Source organism: Muntiacus reevesi, chromosome 11, assembly GCF_963930625.1.
Source record: "Muntiacus reevesi chromosome 11, mMunRee1.1, whole genome shotgun sequence".
Classification (NCBI taxonomy): Eukaryota; Metazoa; Chordata; class Mammalia; order Artiodactyla; family Cervidae; genus Muntiacus; species Muntiacus reevesi.
The window spans coordinates 41,520,068-41,543,579 of record NC_089259.1 but is presented as its reverse complement, the minus strand read 5'-3'; the positions used below and the strand labels follow the sequence as shown (position 1 = coordinate 41,543,579).

The 23,512-nt window shown below is 36.7% G+C and overlaps 1 protein-coding gene across 2 annotated transcripts in view; it reads left to right on the top strand.

The window, feature by feature from the left end:
* Positions 1–23,512, top strand: part of KLHL1 (kelch like family member 1) — a 460,807-nt gene that overhangs the window by 261,783 nt on the left and 175,512 nt on the right. For both annotated transcript variants that reach the window (XM_065902214.1, XM_065902213.1), the window contains one exon: positions 17,770–17,982. In XM_065902214.1, the coding sequence (XP_065758286.1) occupies positions 17,770–17,982 (213 nt within the window). The remainder of the gene's footprint in view (positions 1–17,769; positions 17,983–23,512) is intronic.

Sequence of the window (23,512 nt, the reverse complement as noted above, 5' to 3'; positions counted from 1 at the left end):
GCCAGTAATTGCCTCTCAAAAGATGTTTACCTTTTAGCCACCTCTAGGAGCCTGTGGGTCCAGAAGACTAAAGGGTAGGTTCTAACTGATAAACTGAGAGGTTGCTGTGATCTGTAACTCTAATGGCAAATGTAAATTGGGGGGGGGGGGGGTGGTTGTCCCAGGAAAGAGCAAGCTAAGTAGCTTGATGGAGCGCCTCCAGGGTATCCTATTGTTCAGGGCCCCACTCAGAGCCAGTGGCCTTTTTAGTAACCCAGGAGATAAGTAGCATCAGATCTTCTTCACAGGAAAAGTAAGAGACTCAGTAACCAAATAGGTCTACCAATCACTGGGCCGCCTTTTCTTAAAATGTTTTATTTTGTATTGGGGTATAGTCAGTTAACAATGTTGTGATAGTTTCAGGTGAACAACAAAGGAACTTAGCCATACATATACATGTATCCATTCTCCCCAAATTCCCCTCCCATCTGTCAAGACAGAGGGTCAAATTCTTGGCAGTCCTCTCCTCTAAATGAGATATCATGCTTCTTCCCAAATTTTACCCAGGAATTTTACTTAAGTTGCAAGATCTTAAAACTTGTGCATGTCAACTGTTTTGCCATATGTGGGCAGTAGGTTTTCCAGCCCCTGTTGGGCATGGCCCTTGTTCTCAACTCACCAGGAAGATGTCACCAATAAAGAGAAAGGCTAATCCTCCCTCTTGGAGCAGATAGTTTTTCTAGATCATGACATATCAATAGAAGACAGGCAGTAGCCAGGGGATTTCAGCCTTGTAGAGGTAAAGTTGTCTTGAATCCCATTTTGCATAAAGGAAAACTGAACCTGATCATCTTGGTGCAGAAGGATGCGGATGAAGGCACTTATATCAACTGCTGCATTATTTTAGCTCCAACAATAGCTTCTATGACACTCACCATGCCAGTCATTGTCTTGATTACAGTATTGAATTGCCTTCAACAAGTGGTGAATCTTAAAGGCTTTCATGCAGGCCAGATAGGACTATTGAATGGAGAAATAGTCTCACAGAGGAATTTGGTTTCCTTAAGCTCAGAAATAACTAGGTATTTCTCCTCATCTGCTATTGCTTTAGGGAGACAGTGGCATTAGACATTGGTAGCTAGATTGGTTCATAGTCATCCCTATGTCTCACTAAGACAGTCTTAACTGGAGCAATTCTCATTAAGGCTTGAGAACAAAGGTGAGCAGGAGTGCCCATAGAGAACATGTTCATACCAGTAGTGCATTCATTAATGGGATCCATAATAATAGAAGATAGAGAGTTCCGAAAGGATCCACTCTTAGCCAGGACTGAACAAGAGTCCTCCCAGCGGTTGTGAATTTAGAATGAAACCCAGAGAACATTATCAGTTTCCCCATTATGGTGCCAGGTGACTCAGGCATCAAAGTCACCTGTGCTCTCCTATACAAAAGGCCAAAAAAGTACAGTATCCTCCAATCACCCCCATTAAACCATGACCCTAACATGTGGCTCATCTCTGGGGGCAGGAAGACCTTGGCCTAACTCCCAGATTTGTTTATTTTTAACAGCCAGCCTGAAGGTCTTTGTAAAAGCTGGCAAGACTCTCTAATTCATCTCCAGACTCAGCGGGAAGAGAGGAGGTGACCACCTCATAAGGGAGGTTAACTGAACCTGATAACCAGTGGGACTACTACAGACAATACTAGAAACCAAGTCTTGTTAGTAGTCTCGTTGCCTACTGTTCAGACACCATCTCTATAAGCACAAACAACAACCAGGGTGGCTTGCAGGGCTGCAATTGTCTCTGCCAGCATGGTCCAGACATGGTTTCCAGGGCAGCATCCTCCCCAGAGTGGGTCTAATGTGTCAAAGCCCAAGTAACCATCAGTCAAGGAAGAAGTGGGTCTCAAGTGTGTTGTCCTCTCATTACCTGCCTTCCCCTCTTCTGTAGAAAAAGTCAGAGCATCCTGGAGGAAGGGGTCTGCAGTGACAATCCCACAAGGCACCCCTGCCCTTAATTAAATTTAGTGGTTTTGACAGCAGATTAACCAAGTTTCAAAGGTCTCTTCTCATTCTACTATTGTCATCGATTTCTTTACAATGTCCACTTAGGAAGGCATTATATCTTATCTTTCTATTTTTTGGAATTCTTATTCAGATTGGTACATTTTTCCCTTTCTCCTTTGCCCTTCACTTCTCTTTTCTCAGCTATTTGTAAGATCTCCTCAGGCAACCACTTTGCCTTTTTTGCATTTCTTTTTCTTGGGAATGGTTTTGGTCACTGCCTCTTGTATAGTGTTATGAACCTCCATCCATAGTTCTTCAGGCACTCTGTCTATCAGATCTAATCCCTTGAATCTATTTGTCACTTCTGCTGTATAAACATAAGGAATTTGATTTAGGTCCTGGTGGCTCAGAAGTTAAGCATCTGCCTACAATGAGGGAGACCTGGGTTCAATCCCTGGCTCATGAAGATCTTCTGGAGAAGGAAATGACAGTGCACTTCAGTATTCTTGCCTGGAAAATCCCATGGACAAAGGAGCCTAGTGGGCTACAGTCTATGGGGTCGCAAAGAGTCGGACATGACTGAGTGACTTCACTTTCACTGTCATACCTGAATGGTCTAGTGATTTTCCCTACTTCACTTTAAGTCTGAATTTTACAGTTAGGAGCTCATGATCTGAGTCACAGTCAGTTCCAGGTCTTGTTTGTGCTAACTGTATACAACTTCCCCATCTTCAGTTGCAAAGAATATAATTAATTTGATTTCAGTATTGACCATCTGGTGATGTTCGTGAGTAGTCATCTCTTGTGTTGTTAAGACAGTGTTTTCTATGACCAGTGCATTCTCTTTGCAAGACTCTGGTGGCCTTTTCTCTGCTTCATTTTGTACTCCAAGCCCAGACTTGCCTGTTACTCCAGATATCTCTTAAATTCCTACTTTTGCATTCCAGTCCCCTATGATGAAAAGGACATCTTTTTGTTGTTGTTGCTAGATCTGGAAGGTTTTGTAGGTCTTCATGGAACCATTTAACTTCAGCTTATTTGGCATTAGTGACTGGGGGATAGACTTGGATTACTGTGATGTTAAATGGTTTGCCTTGGAAATGAACCAAGATCATTCTATCACTTTTGAGATTGCACCCAAGTATGGTATTTCAGACTCTTGTTAACTATGAAGGCTACTCCATCTCTTCTAAGGGATTCTTGGCCATGCATGCATGGTAATTTGCTTGTCATGTCTGACTCTTTGTGACACTATGGACTGTAGCTCACCAGGCATCTCCGCCCATGGGATTCTCCAGGCGAGAATAAGTTTCCACTTTGACTCAGCTTCTTCATTCTTTCTAGAGCTATTTCTCCACTCTTCCCTTCTTCCCAAGTAGCATATTGGACACCTACTAACCTGGGGAGCTCATCTTTCAGTGTCAGTTCTTTTTGCCTTTTCATACTGTTCATGGGTTTCTAAAGGCAAGAATGTTGAAGTGGTTCACCACTCCCTTCTCCAGTGGATCACATTTTGTCAGAACTCTACCATGATCCATCCATCTTGGGTGGCCCTGCATGGCGTAGCTCATTGTTTCATTGAGTTACACAAGGCTATGATCCATGTGATGATTTTGAATAGATTTTGGTGACTGAGCTTTCATTCTGTCTACCCTCTGATGGATGAAGATAAGAGTTTTCTGCAAGCTTCCTGATGTGAGTCCAGGCTATTGAGAAAACGGGGTCCTGTTCTTGTGCCAGAGCCTTGCTCAGTAGATATTTAATTCTAGAGATTGCTTCAAGAAAATGAGAGATACCAAGGGAATATTTCATGCAAAGATGGACATAATAAAGGACAGAAATGGCAAGGATATAGCAGAAGCAGAAGAGATTGAGAAGAGATGGCAAGAACACACAGAAAAACTGTACAAAATATGTCTTAATGACCTGGATAACAATGATGGTGTGGTCACTCATCTTAGAACTAGACATTCTGGAGTGTGAAGTTAAGTGGACCTTAGGAATCATTACTATGAACATAGTAAGTGGAAGTGATGGAATTCCAGTTGAGCTATTTCAAATCCTAAAAGATGATGCTGTTAAACTGCTGCACTTAATATTCCAGCAAATGTGAAAAACTCAGCAGAGGCCACAGGACTGAGTTTTCATCCCAATCTCAAAGAAAGGCAATGCCAAAGAATGTTCAAACTACTGCACAATTGTGCTCATTTCACATGCTAGCATGGTAATGCTCAAAATCCATCAAACTAGGCTTGGACAGTACTTGAACTGAGATCTTCCGGGTATACAGGCTGGAATCAGAGATAAAATTGCCAACATTTTTGGATCATAGGAATAGCAGGAGAATTCCAGAAAAAAAAAAAAAAAATCTACTTCTGCTTCATTGCCTATGCTAAAAGTTTTGTGTGGATCACAACAAACTGGAAAATTCTTAAAGAGATGGGAATACCAGACCACCTTACCTGCCTTTTGTGAAATCTGTAAGCAGGTCAAGAAGTAATAGAACTGGAAATAAAACAGTAGATTGGTCAAAACTGGAAAAGGAAGACATCAAGACTGTATATTGTCACATTGTTTATTTAACTTTATCAGAGTACAACATGCATAATGCCCAACTGGATGAATCACAACCTGGAATCAAGATTTCTGGGAGAAATATCAATATCCTCAGATATGCAGATGACATCACCCTAATGGAAGAAATTCAAGAGGAAGTAAAGAGACTCTTGATGAAGATGAAAGAAGAGAGTGAAAAAGAAGACTTAAACTCAACATTCAAAATACTAAGATCATGGCATCCGGTTCCATAACTTCATGACAAATAGATCTGGAAAAAATTGGAAACAGTGACAGACTTCATGTTCCTGTGCTCTAGAATCACTGAGGACAGTTACTGCAACCATTATATTAAAGGATGCTTGCTCTCTGGAAGAAAAGCTATGACAAACCTTGACAGTGTATTAAAAAGCAGAGACATCACTTTGCTAACAAAGGTCTCTATAGTCAAAGCTGGTCCATACATTCAAGCTACTGGTTTTTCCAGCAATCATGTACAGATGTGAGAGCTGGACAATAAAGAAGGCTGAGAGCTGAAGAATTGATCCTTTTGAACTGTGGTGTAGGAGAAGATGCTGGGAGTACCTTGGACAGCAAGATCAAACCATTCAGTCCTAAAGCAAACAACCCTGATGCTGCAGGTGAAGCTCCAATACTTTGGTCACCTGATGGGAAGAGCCAATTCATTGGAAAAGATTCTGATGCTGGAAAGATTGAGGGCAAGAAGAAAAAGGGCAACAGAGGATGAGATGGTCCAATGTCATCACTGACTCAATGGCCATAAGTTTGAGCAAACTCTGGGAGATAGTGAAGGACATGGAAGTGTGCTGTGTTATATAGTCCATGGAGTCACAAAGAGCTGGGCATGACTAAGCAACTGAACAAGAACAGCCCACACACATTTTCACTAAAGTCATAAGCCTTAATTACTCACTGCATTACAGGATGTCTGTCTTTGTCAGGGGCCAGCTTAGAGCTAACTTAGAGCATAACTTGAAGCAACCCAGTGTAAGGATCCAATGGTTTGGGGCCTCATTACCATAGGACCATGAGGAATAGTCAGGGGCTCTTTTCCTAGCTTTCTAATACCCTCTTTTTGGGTTTCTAATTTGACTCACAGGTAAGCATGACTAGGGACTTGTGCGTATGTGTGTGTGTTGGTCACCTAGCTGTGTCCAACATCTTGCAACACCATGGACTATAGCCCACCAGCCTTCTGTGTCCATGCAATTTTTCAGGAAAGGATACTGTAGTGGGTTGTCATTCTCTTCTCCAGAGGATCTTCCCGACCCAGGATTGAACATGGGGCTTCCACATTACAGGTAGATTCTTTACCATCTGAGCCACCAGGGAAGCCCTGACCAGGGAGTTGGGGGTTAACTAAAGAGAGGAACCAGTGGTCTCCTTAAGAACTGAAAGTTTTCTGTAAACAATTTGTTAAATAATGTCTTATCATTTGATTCTAATTAAATTAATTATGAATAGATGATCACGTTTGAGAAATTTAAACTCGACTAGATAATGTTAGTTTTCTATTGAACAGATAACCAAATTTTCCTTCTCATTTCTTCAATCATAAAAAGCCTCAACAATATTTTGAATTCAATGGTAGTGTGACCACATCTTTTCACTTTTATATTTAATTTCCTAATACAGCATTTAATATATTTAGATATGCAGTAAGTTTAGCTGAATGACAGATTTGGTGAGGGTCATGATTCATCCACCAACTTTAACCACTAAGTGCTTAAATAAATAGCAAGCATGAAAAATTGATAAACCTGACAATGAGGGAAACTGGTAGGAAGAATTCTAAAAATGCCTTTCTCTGCCAAAATTCCCTGGTTATTCAATCAAGCACTAATCTAGATATTGCTCTGAAAGCACTTAGCAGATGGAACTGAGTTGACTAATCAACGAACTTTAAGATAGAGTGGTTATCTGGGATGATTGTGTCATGACATGAGCGCCTAAACACAAAAACAAAGCCAGGAGAGTCAGAGAGAAGTGGCAGAGTAATGAAGTCGAGGCTGAGGGCAGGTAGTAGAGACTGGAAGTTTGAAGACTCAATCTGCCTTTGCTGTATTTAAAGATGGAGGAAGGAGTATGAGATAAACAAAGCAGGAAGCTGAGAATGACCAGCAAAGAGGCAGATAGGAAACTGGGAAGCTCAATCCCACAACCACATAGAACTGAATTCTCCCACAACCTGAATGAACTTATAAATAGATTCATTATCAAATATTCCAAAACTACAGAACCTTGTCTACATTTTAATTTTGCTCTTATGAAACCTGGAGCAGAGAATCAGCTCAGCTGCACTTTTCCTGGACTTCTGACTTACAGAACTGTCAGGTACTGTTCTTTAGTCGCTGAGTCATGTCTGACTCTTTTGCGATCCCACCAGGCTCCACTATCCATGGGATTTTCCAGGCAAAAATACTGGAGTGGGTAGCCATTTTCTTCTCCAGGGGAATATTCCTAACTCAGGGATCAAACCCACATCTCCTGCCTGAATTGACAGGAGGATTCTTTACTACTGAGCCACCTGGGAAGCCCTTGTGAGATAATAAATGGATGTTTTTGCGAAGCCAAAAAATTTCTGGCAGTTTGTTACAGCAGTGATAGGAAATAAATATACAAAATATATTTTTATGTTAAATACCCAGGAAATAGTTATTTAATAGGTTTATTAAATGTAAAAATGTATATTTAGAGTATTTTTAGAAATAAAGAATAACCATTTCCATATTGAAACTCTGGAATGGCAATGCACATAGCTTGTGTGAGGTGTGAACTTCTGTTTTTTCACAACAGTTCTTGTCTCACTTTGCTGCATCTCATTTATAAAATATAGTAGTATTCTATGGAATTATGCTTGGCACCAACTTGTATATTTAATGATTGCATGTAACAATATATGTCATAATGCAGCTAATGGTTATTTTATTTGCTGAGACATAAATCAATGACTTGTGTCAAGTTATTATTTGGCAAAATCAAAGGATAAATATTACATATATGAATAACTATTAAGAAGATTATCTTTCATTATTTAAATTATTTTGCATAAAGTAATGTATTCTCATTCATTAATTTCCATTTCATTGTTTTTTGGAAGAATTTTTATAGCTTTGAACTTTACTTGATTTTTTAACAATGATTATGTCTGCTGTTTAAAATTTTTAAAAATAGATTAATAGAAGAGAAGTTGCTCTGCTGTGATTTTTTTAACATTGATTATGAATTAGTACACCCCAGAATGGAAATAGTCTAAATCCTTTTATTAAGTCATAAATGAATGCAGAATTGCAATTAAAATTTCACATGAATCTGTAGAGACCATTTAGACCTTAAGACTGCAAAACTGTAATGTACTCTGATGGAGAAAGCTAATGCTGATCTTCACTGCTAAATAATGTGATTATGTAAGCAAAATCCATACTGATTCCTTTCTTTCCTACACATGATTTTTACCCCAGTTGTTTGAGTATTTTAGATTATGCATATAACAGACTTTCCTGACAAGTCATTTATTCTTACAGGCTTAACAACAAAAGACTATATAAATCTAGGTTGACAAAACAATCCAAAAGTCCTAAAAAGAAACAAAAAACAAACAAAAAAAGCCTATTTTCTGTTTAAAAGGATAAACTTTCTTTCAGTTTGTTCTAAGTGCAGACTATGTACTACCTGATGAAAATATACATTCTTACATATCAAAGTAGATTCTAAAAGTCAACTTGCTGCAAGTTGAGAGAAAACAGAAATATCTAGAAGTAAAATTTTCTTTTTCTTTCAAAGTTGTAGAGGATTATTATCTTTATACTTTCATTAAGCAATGTAACTTCTTTCAGAAAACATTTATGTGATCAGATGGACTGGACGCTTTGCTGCAATGAAAGAAATGCCTTTGAATACCTCTGTGTGTGTGTGTGTGTGTGTGTGTGTGTGTGTGTTAGTTGCTCAATCACATCCTATTCTTTGTGACCCCATGGACTTCACACTGCCAGGTTCCTCAGTCCATAGGAATCTCCAGGCAAGAATACTGGAGTGGTTCATCAGTTCCTTCTTCAGTTTGAATACATACGTAGGCTAAATTCTCATGATTAATTTGTCAATAATACTGTTTCTCCCATGAACTGACACAAACCTGTGGCTTTCATTAAGATTGTCTAGAGATTTTTTACTTTCCTCCTAACTTTTCCTGCTGCCGCCATTCTCAGTGATTTCTACAAGATACCTAAAAGAAACCTGGCAAATACTGATGCAGGGCAGTTTATGAAGGAAGAGGGAGAAGGACAGGTTTGGCCTCTACTAAGGAGTAAATGTGTCTAATGTTAATAATTATAAAAAGCAATAATATTACTCTAATAATTTATGCAAACAGTGTTACACAGTTTACAAAGCAATTACATGTTTGACAGTAATAATATTAAACCTCCCCCTCTCCAACAAAATGGATGTATACCTGTTTAGTTAACTGGGTTTGTTTTTCTTAATGGTGTGCTCAAATGCTCAGTTGTGTCCAACTCTTTGTGACAATATGGACTGTAGCCCATCAGGCTCCTCAGTCCGTGGGGTCCTCCCAGAAAGAATACTGGAGTGGGTTACCATTTCCTCCTCCAGGGGATCTTCCTGACCCAGGGATCAGATCCATGTCTCTTACATCTTTCACATTGGCAGGCAGATTCTTTACCACTATCTCCACTTGGGAAGCTCTTTCTTGGTGGTAAAGTTTACAAGTGATTTCTACACACTCCCTTAACTTATATTAGTAGATAATATGTATTGCATAGTACAATTCTTGAATAGTATGTCTTCAGAAGCAGAAGCAGACCAAATCATTACAAGAATTTCAAGAATCACACCAAAATAATTTTGCGCATACCTTACATAGCATTGCATTGCAGGACTTAGGATTTTTTTTCCTCCTAATTTTTCCCCCTAATTTTCTTGATAGCAAGTTACAAAAATTTCCTAAGGTAGGTGTTTGTTATAGAACCTATTTTCAAGGAGAAGAGATGATATATCAGAGTAATTAAATGTCTTTGTCTAGGAAATCATGACTAGGAAGTATTAGAATTGAGGGTTTATCCAATTCTTTTTACTAAAAAAATAATTTATCTTTCCACCACAATTTCTAATGCATCTTATCTCTCGAGCAACATTTTTTTCAGAAAATACTTCCAGTCATAGACATGTATTTCTTAAGGGACTTATAACAAAATTATCTTTTCCCACATGTAATCTTGAAAGATGACCATCAGAAACCATTTTTGATACTGGATAAAGTTTGGGGGTTATTATAAAATGCTTCTTTTGAAATTTGTTACTCAAGTATTTTGGGAAAAAATTCTATCAACAAAGTAGACATACTTAGTGGGTGGTAAAGAATTAACTAAGAAAACTGGCAAATTTTCATTTTAGTTGTCTTTCCTGGTGGCTTAGTGGCAAAGAATCTGCCTGCTATATAGGTGACTTGGGTTTGATCCCTGGGTAGGAAAGATCCCCTGGACAAGGAAATTGCAACTCACTCCAGTATTCTTGCCTGGAAAATCCCATGGACAGAAAAACCTGGCAGGCTACAATCCTTGGGGTCACAAAATAATTGGACTTGACTTATGGACTAAATAACAACAACAAAGGAAAAGAAAGCAGATATTTCAGAGAAAATTCAGTGAACATTGTGTCTTCTCTTCTGGCTTATTTTTCTGGTTTTGAGGATTAAGATCATTCAGAGAGATCAAAAAGTAATAGTTCTTTAGTCTTTATAGCATGTAAATAAGAATTAAATATTAACCAAGTATGTGTAAAGATAATCAATACAATAATAATATATTTGCCCTAGAAACAATGTGAGAAATTGCAAGAAAGACAATTTTACTTCAAAATGAGTTCAGTTTTCTGACAGTTATTCACCAGTAGTATAACCTTTCTTCCAGTGGTAGATTTCCTATTGCTGAACATAATTGCAAGGCAAGCATTGCACAACATCATGTGCTGTGCACATTAAGTGACTTCAAAGATTGCTTCCATTTTGAGATGATGTGAAGTCACAGAAATTTTTATTTCTTAACCCTACGAGGTAATGATAGGAGTATTAGACTGGATAACATCAACATTACTTTAGTATTCTCCAAATCTATGGTTCTATGAGAAATACGTCCTTGTTTTGGAAATTGATATTTCATAGAGAAAAATTGTGTCTCTCCTAACTCAGATTCCTCCTTGGCCTCCTTTATTTCATGGGCTTTCTCATCCACTGGACTTCATGAAATCTCTCATTTTTTTTTTTCTCTTGTTATAAAATATATATACTTCTCTTTCAACATCATATTGTCCTCCTCATTGGAAAGTAAGTGTATTAGGAGGCAGAATCCTTTTCTTTATTCTTTTTCTTGTCTCTCTATTCTTAGTATTAAAAACATACTAGGCATAGGGGGAAAAAAAGCTTGTTGACTGAATATTAGTAAAGAAAATAGAGAAGATAAAGAATTATGAACTTGAATGCAGCTACCAGTAAAAGCCTAAAAAGAAGGGTAAGCTCTGATGCAAAACAGCTACTGGCTAATTTTTATATAATACTTGCTATGTGTCAGGTATTTTTCTAAAAAAAGTATTAATCTCCAAGCTTAATCCTCACAGGACTTCCCAGGTGGTGCTAGTGGTAAAGAACCCACCTGCCAATGCAGGAGATGCAAGAGACATTGGTTTGATCCGTGGTTGGGGAAGATCCCCTGGAGAAGGAAACGGCAACCCACTCCAGTATTCTTGCCTGGAGAATCCCAGGGACAGAGGAACCTGGTGGACCACAGTCCATGGGGTCGACTAGAGACTGACAGGACTGAAGTGACTTAGCACTCTTAATCCTCACAGTAGTGCTACTATTTTTATCCTCATTTCTAGATAAGGGACTTCCCACGTGGCTCAGTGGTAAAGAATCCACTGCCATGCAGGAGACATGGGTTCAGTCCCTGGAAAAATCCCCTGGAGAGGGAAATCCCAAACTTGCTTGGGAAATCCCACGGACAGAAGAACCTGGCAGGCTGCAGTCCATGGGGTTGGAAAAGTATCAGGCACGACTTAGCAACTAACAACAGCTAAGAAACCTAAATTCCTAATGTGCAGCCAGCAGTTAGGTGAGGATCTAAATCCTGCCCAACTTACTAAATCAATACTAATCTATTGACTCTCCCTAATTACCAGGCCACATTCTGGGGTCCAGTTATACCAAGAACTAGCTGAAGACATGATTCAAGTAAGCACTCAGGAATCAGGGTGCATAACATTGTATAGATCAAAGTAAGTAAGCAAGTCTAAACTAGATGGGCAGAAAGAACAAGAAGAAAAAAATTACAGAAGGATGGATAGCCCAAGTAATATAACAAGATGAAAGACTGAATTCCTAATCTCATCCCTATCTTGACTAATGGTATGACTATGTATGAGTGCCTCTGATCCCCAGGATTCTTATCTGTAAAGTAACAAGGTGTGACTTTCTCCTAATGAAGCCTTTCTCTTTGAACTCTGAGGTAGTGCTCAAGAGTTTAGGGAGCAACTTTGACACAAGCATTAAAAATTCACAGGAGCCAAATAATCAAAAGCCTAGGAAAATTGGTTTTACCTGAAAGGTTAGAGTCTTGACAGTAAAACCAGTGTAGCAACTTCAAGGTGTTACTTCTTAGCCCTTGATAACTTGGGAGAGAAGTGTCTCTCTCCGCTCTGCATTTTTAGAAAGTTTAAATTTTAGAGAGAATGGGGAAAATGTATGTAAAGAGAAGTTGATTCAGAGATCAGATCATTTTTTCCTATCCCTGACACTCATTTGGGTCATGGGAAAGCTAGTTATTTATTTTTTTAACTGGTTTTATTCATTTTTATTTGAAATTAATTTTATTGGGCTATAGTTGCTTTACAATGCAGTGATAGTTTCTGCTGTAGCAAAGTGAATCAGTTACACACATACATATATCCTTTTTTTTTTTTTTTTTTAATTTCCCTACTGTTTAGGTCACCACAGATCATTGAGTAGGGTTCCCGGTTATAAACAGTAGGTTCTCATTATTTATCTATTTTATACATAATAGTGTATATATGTGAATCCCAGTCTCCCAATTCATTCCACCCCTCTTGGTAACCATAAATTATTTATCTACACCTGTGACTCTATTTCTCTATTTCTGTTTTGCAAATAAGTTAATCTGTACCATTTTTCTGGATTCCACATGTAAGTGATATTTCATGATATTTTTCTCTAACTTATTTCACTCTGTATGAGAATCTCTAGGGCCTTCCACATCTCTCCAAATGTCACTATTCTGGTCCTTTTTATGGGCCAAATTAATATTAATATTACCCATTGCATATATGTACCATGTCTTTCTGTCCATTTCTCTGTTGATGGGTATTTAGATTGCTTCCATGTCATGGCTATTGTCAATAATGCTGCAATGTAGAGTGTGGTGCATTCTTGACTTCTGGTTTTCTCTGGGTAAATGCCCAGGAGTGGGATTGCTGGATCACATGGTAGTTGTATTTTTAGTTTTTTAAAGGAAACTCCATACTATTCTTCGTAGTGGATGTATCAGTCTACATTCCTGCCTACAGTTTAGGAGGATTCCCTTTTCTCCACATCCTCTCCAGCATTCATTGTGTGTAGTTTTTGTTGTTGTTGTTGTTTTGTTTTGTTTTGTTTTGTTTTTAGGATGGCCATTCTGACCAGTGCGAAGTGACAATTCATTATAGTTTTAATTTGTATCTAATAATGAGTGATATTGAGCATCTTTTTGTGTGTTTTTTTGGCTCTTCATATGTCTTCTTTGGAGAAATGTCTAGTTAGATCTTCCCCCTAGAAAACTGATATTTCTTAAAGATATTATTCCATAAAATAAAGAGTTTATAATTGATCATTCAAAAGATTGGTAATAATTGCCATGTTTTCTTAGGTTTATGTGAGAGCTTTTAACATAATTATTTTTAGAATTTCTCTTATATGTTATTTTCCTAGGGCTTCCATAAAAAAGTACCAAAAACTGGGTAGTTTCAAATAATGAAAATGTTTTCCCTTGCAATTCTAGAGACTAAAAGTCTGGAATCCAGATGCTGGCAAGGCCAGACTCTCTCTGAAGTTTAGGAAAAATATTTCCTTGCCTTTTCCAGCTCCTGGTGGTGCTGGCAGCACTTAACTTTTGGCAACTTGACTTTTACCTCTGCCCCTTTATCTCTGTGTTAGTATGCCTTTGTTTATATGGTCTCCCTTGGTCAGAATACATTTCTTTCTGTTTCTCATTTTCTAATTTATGCTCCTACCTAATATTCCAGGTCTTTTTGAAAAACAAGCTTTTACAGACTTGAGGACAGTCATTTCCCATGCTTTGCACATTGTCTAGCAGTCCCATGTGTGGTAAACATTTGATGAAAATTCATTTCATTCTCCTCACTACAATTATCCGGGAATAAATGTTAGGTATTCAATAAATCTGTGTAGAATGAATGATTGAATGAACTTATAATAAAAGTGATGCACAAAAAAATTAAACAGCTCAAAGTGTACTAATGTCTCTCATTACTTGATCTTCTCAGGTAACACAGAGTTAGCTAAGATGTAAGGAAGTTAGTGTGAAAAGGTATTTTTCTTCTTTAGTGAATAAAAAATAATAACACTTAAATTATTAGATTCTAGAAGCTAGATTGCAAATAACACAGGAAATATTAGACAAGATATCATTGGAAGGAGACCTGATGGATAAAAAAAGAAAAAAAGATCTAAGAGAACTTCAGACTGCCAATATATATAACGGAAAATAAAAAACAATATAAAAAACAATATAATCTATGTGTCAGTGTGATGGATTCAGTAATATCCAATATTATTTTCCAATGTATAGTTTATTTATGGCAATATTTAAAAACAATATTTATTTCCTATAGATATAGTATAATTTATACAGATATAAAATTATAGAATGCAATCTAGATTAGATGTATGAAAAAGAGAAGAAAAAAGTCTGCTGTAGTATTATTAAATAATGCTATTACCAGAGCTGTCTGAAAAAGAAATCAAACCATAAAAGGCTATAGCCTTGCTCTCTGCTAGGTTTCAATTTGGTTCAAAGTTTTCTAGAAGCCAAATAAAAAGATGAATCTGATCAATTTCATAATTTACAACATCCATGGTTAAAGCAAACCAATTTACACAGGAGAAGTGCAATTATCCCTGCTACTAAATTCTGAAAGAAATTTCTCCCAAGGGTCATCATAAGAGTACACCATAAAATAAAATGAAATCCTTGAACAATATCTTTATGATAGGCACTGTTAAAAGTTTCGCAGAGCTGATTTTATGGTACCCCTCACTATATACTGATGGTCTAGCTATACAATTCCTCATGTAGTTTAAAAGAGGCATAGATTTTCGAGTAACTGGAATAATAGATGAACGAAAGTCTTTCAAAGGTTCGTCAGAAATTTCTTTATCTTACTGCAGTTCTTTAGAGAAATTTGGTGGCACTAAATTTCAAAGCACATAGTTGGCTCATTTAGTAAATAGGTATCGTGTGTACGTGCGTGCTAAGTTGCTTCAGTCATTTCTGACTCTTTGCAACTATAGCCTGCCAGACTCTTCTGTCCATGGGATTCTCCAAGTGACAATACTGGAGTGGGTCCTTTGCCCTCATCCAGGGATCTTCTTGACCCAAGAATCAAACCCTTATCTCTTATGCCACCTGCATTGGCAGATGAGTTCTATTTTGTTGCTGTTGTTCACTTGCTTAGTTGTGTCTGACTCTTTGCAACCCCATAGACTACAGTATGCCAGGCTTACCTGTCCTTCACTATTTGCCAGAGTTTGCTCAAACTCATGTCCATCAAGTCAATGATGCCATTGGATCATCTCATCCTCTATCATCCCCTTTTCTTTCTATCCTCAATCTTTCCCAGCTTCATATTCTTTTGCAGTAAGTCAACTCTTCACATCAGATGGCCAAAGTGTGCTTCTGCTTTAGCATCATTTCTTCCAATGAATATTCAGAGTTGATTTCCTTTAGGACTGACTGGTTTGATCCCCTTGCTGTCCAAGGGAATCTCAAGAGTCTTCTTCAGCACCGCATTTCAGAAACATCAGTTCTTCAGCTCTCAGCCTTCTTTATGGTTCAGTTCTCACATCTGAATGCAACCTACTCTTGTATTCTTGCCTGGAGAATCCCACAGACTGAGGTGCCTGGTGGGCTACAGCCCACAGGATTGCAAAGAGTCAGCCACAATCAAGCCACTAACATTACTACTAGTACTGGAAAAACAACATAGCTTTGACTATAAAGATTTTTGAATTTTCATAGTATTGTATTAGGCACACAGGAAACACAGGGAGCAAAATTACTTCATGAAATCATCTATTCTGTGAGGTCAAACATAAGAAAAAACAGCTAAAGACCTGAAAGTAAAAGGTGATTTGCTTTTGTGAAAGCTGAAGGCCCTTCAAGCCTTGAATTTGATTCTAAGAATACATTCACAACATGGGTCAGGTCTTCAGCAAACAGGTTTGAATCTGCTCTGACAAACAGATGAATGAGCACTTGCAATCTCTTCTGCTATGTTTTAGCAGGACACCAAGTCTTCAAGGTTTTGGGGGAAGAGAAGTGCCACTCCTTCAGGTTTTACATTAAAACAATAATCCTATCAAGATTTCTGCCACCTTTGCGGCTTTAAAACTATCATCTGAGAAGTCATAGTTATCCTCCTTGGGGTTGTCTCAGGAGACATGGAGGAATATGGAACAAAAATAAAGGCCAACAGTCACATCTCTGTCTTCTCTTACCATTTATTAGACACATAAGACACTGTGATTAAATGTAAGAATTTCAACAAGTAGTTTTTAAAAAGTGTTTGAAAAACACTGCACTGAAGTTCACTATCTCAAAATTTATTTTCTCTAAGATCATAAATATATCTATTCAATAAATCTGTACTGTTCACTGGCTATGTTCCAGAATCATATATAAAAGGTTAATTCAAAGTCTTTGTCTCAAGGAGCTCAAAGTTTGTGATAAGATCCCTAAGTACACCAAAGATTATACAACACTTTGGTAACTGATATGTCATGTACCATGCACTGTTCATGCATATAAGATAGGGCAGCCAGATCAAATGGGAGTGAGCAGAGAGCTCTTGATCTATCTATCTATCTATCTATATATAGAGAGATATTCATATCCATATATATTTACATATCCATATTTATATATACATATACATACCTATCCATATCCATATATACATATCCATATTTAGTTTTTGAACTGAGTCTTGAAAAATGAAAGCAATTAGGACAACAAAGGTAGCTAATAGCCATTTTAAGCAATGGAGTGAGAATAAGGTAAATCTAATGAGTAATTTTGTGGCAGAAGTGCCAATAAGTTTGGGAATGTAATATTTAGAATCAGGAAGAGGTCAGGTCATAAAGAACCAATATGCTTAACCAAAAGATTTGAACCAAAAAAAAAAAAAAAAAAAAAGGAAAAAAAAAAAAAAAGCAAAACACAGCGAAACTTTAGAATAGTGTCAAGAGCACATTTATGTTTTAGAAATATCCTTCTCACAACAATACAGTGGGACCACTAGAGAAGTTAAGGATAGAGTCAGGCAGAGTCATTAGGGGATATGGCAGCAATCTGCAAGAAAATAAATGGGAATCTAAATTAAGTCAGAGAAACTGTTAGGAGAGAGGTTTGAGAGTTATTAAGAAGGTGAAATACATGGGATTTTGTGACTTTCTATGCTCTGTTCTCTTTTTTCCCTTTTGAATAAAGAGTGATGCATCTTATAGTGTTAGATCTGTGTAATTTTATTCACACTTTCTGATTGATGCATACATAGTCAAGCTTTTAATAAGTTGAGATGCTATTTTTTTCATATTCATCAAATCTTACATAGCAGTCCACTTGAAACTTGAACATTTAATCACTTAGTACATTCTGCCGGCATAACAAAGCTCAACGTTATAATCCTCCAGTTATTACAAGATCTGTGCTCTCTTGGATACATTTACACGTCAATTACAATGCTTTCATCTTAACAGCTTCTAGCTTCTGAAGGATTACATCTCAAGGATTATGTTATAATGAAAACAAAGATTATTGACTACTTTTCTCATTTCTTTCTGGGAGGCTTTGCTAGCTAAATAAAACTGAGGCCAAATTTATGCCAAAATGTTTTTCTCCCTCTAGGAAAACATAATGGAAGTTATAAGAAATCAAGAGTTTCTACTGCTTCCAGCTGAGGAGCTCCATAAACTCCTGGCCAGTGATGATGTCAATGTTCCCGATGAAGAAACCATCTTCCATGCATTAATGATGTGGGTCAAATATGACATGCAGAGGAGATGCAATGACTTGAGTATGCTTCTGGCCTTCATAAGACTGCCGCTACTTCCACCTCAGGTAATTAGATGCTGTTTTTGTAGCTAAGATTTACTGAAAAATTCTGTGTTAAAATTAAATATTACAGCCAATATTTTACTATTAGTTGATGGGTGATAGTTCTGATTCCCAAATCTGCCACTTACTGAATAATGCCTATATGACTGTAGGAATGTCAATTTCTCTGAAGTTTAATTTCTTTATCAAATCAAATTATACTACCACACAAGAATTTTATGAAGCTCAAATTAGATAATATATGTAAAGTACTTAATCTCAATAGAATATTTTAAGGATTTTTATAACATTGCAATTATTAATTCTCTGCTTCCCTGTTTTGATGATTGATCTAACTGCCTGTCTGTCTAGTATCTAGCTTGCTAACATAAGATACAATAGCATGATCATTTTCTGAACAATATATCTCCCTAGAATAGTCTTAAAAGCTCAAAGCATGGGATTTCAAACCTTTATAGAAGGATAAGATATATTACTGAATGGCAGAGAATTATGAAGTAACTGCATTTGGCAATTGGAACTATGAAATCTTTTACAATTGGAGCTAAAAAACTGCACACACCAAATGTACGATCCCTCTCATTTTATTGATGAGACATGTACCACACAGGTGATATGATAAAATATCAGGTTCATTCAACTTACAAGAAAAAGCATAATTAATTTTCCTTGATTCAGAGTCTTGTGTCTGTAAAATAACTTCTAATGTTGAAAAATCATCCATGAATAGCATTGTTAACTCAGGGTGTCTGGCATCTCAGGGCATCCAAACATAAGCTTGAAGATGGCTTGACCTCTGAACTGATAGATAAAGTTGTATGTGGGGGGGGGGTGTACATTTTGTATGAGGTATATTAGGAGCCTGTCCATTTGAGTCCAAATCATCATCGACGTTTTCAACAATTCACATATTACTAAAAACATAAGATAGAGAATTAGAAAATCAGGAAACAATAGACAAGCATAACCTGTTAGTAAAAAGTGAAGAGAGAGGGAATTAGGGCCACAGATTAAGAATGGAAAGTTAAGAAAAAGAAAACATTGTGCCAAAACTGGGAAATAAATGGACAATTATGAATAAAGTAATAATTGTATTTCATTTGGCTACTCAAAGTAAAAGAAAAGAGAAAATTTATGGAAATCCCACCTAAATAAATTATGCAAATTTATCCTAACACCAAGTCTACTTTTTTGAATATGCCAAAGTCTTTGACTGTGTGGATCACAATAAACTGTGAAAAATTCTGAAAGAGATGGGAATACCAGACCACCTGTCCTGCCTGCCCCTTGAGAAATCTATATGGAGGTCAGGAAGCAACAGTTACAACTGGCCATGGAACAACAAACTGGTTCCAAAGAGGAAAAGGAGTATGCCAAGGCTGTATATTGTCACCCGGCTTATTTAACTTATATGCAGAGTACATCATCAGAAATCCTGGGCTGGATGAAGCACAAGCTGGAATCAAGACTGCCAGGAGACATATCAATAACCTCAGATATGCAGATGACACCACCATTATGTAAGAAAGTGAAGAGAAATTAAAGAGCCACTTGATGAAGTGAAAGAGGAGAGTGAAAAAGTTGGCTTAAAGCTCAACATTCAGAAAACAAAGTTTGTGGCATCCGGTCCCATCACTTCAAGGCAAATAGATGGGGAAACAGTGGACACAGTGACAGAATTTATTTTTGGGGCTCCAAAATCACTGCAGAAGGTGATTGCAGCCATGAAATTAAAAGACGCTTACTCCTCAGAAGGAAAGTTATGACTAACCTAGAGAGCATATTAAAAAGCAGACAGTCCTTTGCCAACAAAGGTCCATCTAGTCAAGGCTATGGTTTTTCCAGTAGTCATGTATGGATGTGAGATTTGGACTGTGAAGAAAGCTGAGCACCAAATAATTGATGCTTCTGAACTGTGGTGTTGGAGAAGACTCTTGAGAGTCCCTTGGACAGCAAGGAGATCCAGCCAGTCCAACCTAAAGGAGATCAGTTCTGGGTGTTCATTGGAAGGACTGATGTTGAAGCTGAAACTCCAATACTTTGGCCACCTGATGCGAAGAGTTGACTCATTGGAAAAGACCCTGTTGCTGGGAGGGATTGGGGGCAGGAGAAGAAGGGGACGACAGAGGATGAGATGGCTGGATGGCATCATCGACTCGATGGACAGGAGTTTGAGTAAACTCCGGGAGTTGGTGATGGACAGGGAGGCCTGGCGTGCTTCGATTTATGGGGCCACAAAGAGTCGGACACGACTGAGCAGCTGAACTGAACTGACTAACTGACTGAAGATTCTTATAAAAAAGGCTGGGAAAGGAAGAAGAATGAGGGAATTGGAACTCGCATACATTTCTTTCTTTAGTCACCAAACTTATCTCATTTAATGTCTATAATATCCTTGTGTAGTAAACATTATTATTGTTTTTTAACAAATGAGTAAATTGAGAATCAACATGATAATCATCTTTCTAATAAGTTGTGTAGCTCAGACTACGGCGTCTGATACTGTTTCTTTTTTCTCTGGTGGGAAATCAGTGCAATGTTTATTTCTGCTGTTAGTTTCCTATTTACCTAAATGTCCAACCAGAGTTTTAAAAAGTTGAATTAAATCTAGAATTTTCCAGCCTTTACATGAATTTTCAAAGCTGCTAAACATTTTAAGTTTCTTCAGAAAAGCCACATGTTGATCAGAAAACACTTTTTTCTTGATGGGTTTTATAACCAGTAAATGCAGATTTTGTTTTTAATTCTGACAGTGATTAATGCATGGAGTTTTTTTGTTTTGTTTTGTTTTGTTTTTTTTAGCTTTCAGTTGACCTGTGTGTATATACTGTGTATCTTATTACATTACATATGTGATTATATTGCATAAAATATATATTATACACATATTTGAAAGTGTCAGTCAATTATTCATGTCCAACTCTTTGTGACCCCATGGACTGCAGCCTGCCAGGCTCCTCTGTCCATGAAATTTTCCAGCAAGAATACTAGATAGACTGGGTACCATTCCCTTCTGCAGGGGATCTTCCTGACCAGAAATTAAATTAGGGTCTCCTGCATTGCAGGCAGATTCTTTACCAGACTCATATATATTTACATAAAATTACATAATATGTAATATTTTAAAATACTAGAAATATTTAAAGGAAGAAGCTACATTTTCCTAGTGTGGTAGGGGTTTATTTTCCAAAAGAAATAGTCCTTGGACTGATTCTTCGGGAAGATTTGAGAGAAGGACTTGACTTATCTTTTTATTATTCCTATAGATTTAAATGATACATTTCAGATTAGTGACAGACCAATATTTGGAAGGCCAGATATGAGCTGCTTATAGTATTTTTAAGCAAAACATAATAAACTACTGACCAAGGCAAGACTGCAAAAGCAAAGGAGATTTAGTAATGTTTAAAATTTTTAAAAAGGGAGGGGTTATGTGCTTCTAGGGTAACGTTAAACTAAATAACCTATAAATTTTTACATAGTTAGAAGTTTTTGTTTCTATTTAGTGAGTGCACACACACACAAAAATTCTAAAGTAAAAAGAAAAGTAAACACAATGATGGAAGTTTTAGCAGAAAACATGCTAAAGGATTGATTAGAGCCAAAACATAAATGTAGACTACAGTAAGAGTTTGCTTTTATTAATATAATCATGAGGCAACTAACCAACTTCACTTAAGCATATTTCAGTTCCTCATGTCTCACAATCTGCATTCTTATGTTTGTTACTAAGTCTATAATTTATAGAAGTTATTTCTTATGTTCTGATATTCTTTATTATTCAAAATTAACATGCTATTATGAAGTATAAATTATATTAATTTGGTTTAGAAAAACAAAAAGAAGAAGCAAATTTTGGTAGAGGCTATGGATCTTAGTTGAGAACAGTGGCAAACAAAATGAGCTTCAGAAAAGAATGGAAGAAAAGACATTAAAAGAATTCAGAAGCAATAACGCCTATTTTACTCTCTATTGAAGTAGAATTGCTATTACTGAAATAAATTCAATTGACTTAGCTATAGAAAGAACCAGAGGAAAAGGCAAATTCAAAGGAATACATAATTGAGATATACTCTAATCAATGGTGAATGGCTTCTATTATCTTTTTAAATAAGTAAGGAACAAAATTTTGCATAATAGTTTTCATGTTTTCTTAAGATATCCAGGGGAGTTATAATTTCAAAGGAATTGAGCAAATATGGAAATTTCATTTTAAAGAATGGATGATTATGTGTACAACATGCATATCACAAAGAATCTACTCAGTTTGATTCACTTATTTTTCTGTATTTCCCATTTTAAAGACACAATATAAGAACATGTTGATATGCAAAAAAATAAAGGTTTTAACATTTTGTAACTATTGCTGCCACTGGTTTTAACTAATTTAGTAAAATGGATCTTTGTAATAGGTACATATATATTTATTTGTTATAGACGCAATTTAAAAATATATATAAGTATCCATTTTGGCATGTTCTTTTCTAATGAGTTATTTTAGAAAGTAGAAGCATGGTACTCTCAAAAAATACAGTTGTTATGTATGATCACACCAAAAGTCCTCAGGTAAATTCACTTTTACCACAGTCAGAAATTATTTAAAAGTTTGGAGATGCACAGATAGACTTTGTTTCATGTCTTAGAACTGGTATTGTTTATCTCTTTTGAGGCAACAAGGAGAACCATTTCTCACAACTTTCTAACAAGCATACCTACTGACTCTTAACATAAATAAATAGTAATGTCTATGTGTATAAACATTTATTTCCTGTAGCAAAATGTGAAAGAAAAAAAAAGGTTGCAATGGACAACAAAATATGACCTAGGTTTAGAGGAATATTATTTATAATTAGAAAATAAAAATTTAAAAATAACAAGGAGACACAGGAGTTTAACTTAAGAAAACAGTTATTACCTCTGTCCTATAAGAATTGATTCTCTCTATGAAAAGCTATAAGAAATTTATTCCAAAAGATTTTGTTAATGTTAGTTGCAGCAATACAAGAGGGGAGAGGTCCTCAACCATTTGTCTCACTGAATGTGTGACAACTGATCAGATATGAGAAATGCAAAAACTGTTTTTCTATAAAAATTATAGCCACAACTAAAAAAAAAAAAAAAAAAAAAAAAAAAAAAAAAAACACTAATTAAAAGCAAGGAAAATCACAAAGAAAGAATCAGTGGAAAAAGAGCAGTCATAAATAAATCAAAAAGCTATGGCTTTTCCAGTAGTCATGTATGGATGTGAGAGTTGAACCATAAAGAAAGCTGAATGCCAAAGAATTGATGCTTTTGAACTGTGGTGTTGGAGAAGACTCTTGAGAGTCCCTTGGACAGCAAGGAGATCAAAGCAGTCAATCCTAAAGGAAATCAGTCCTGAGTATTCATTGGAAGAACTGATGCTGAAGCTCCAATATTTTGGCCGTCTGATGTGAAAAACTGACTCATTGGAAAAGACTCTGATGCTAGGCAAGATTGAAGGCAGGAGGGGAAGGGGACCACAGAGGAGTAGATGATTGGATAGCATCACCGA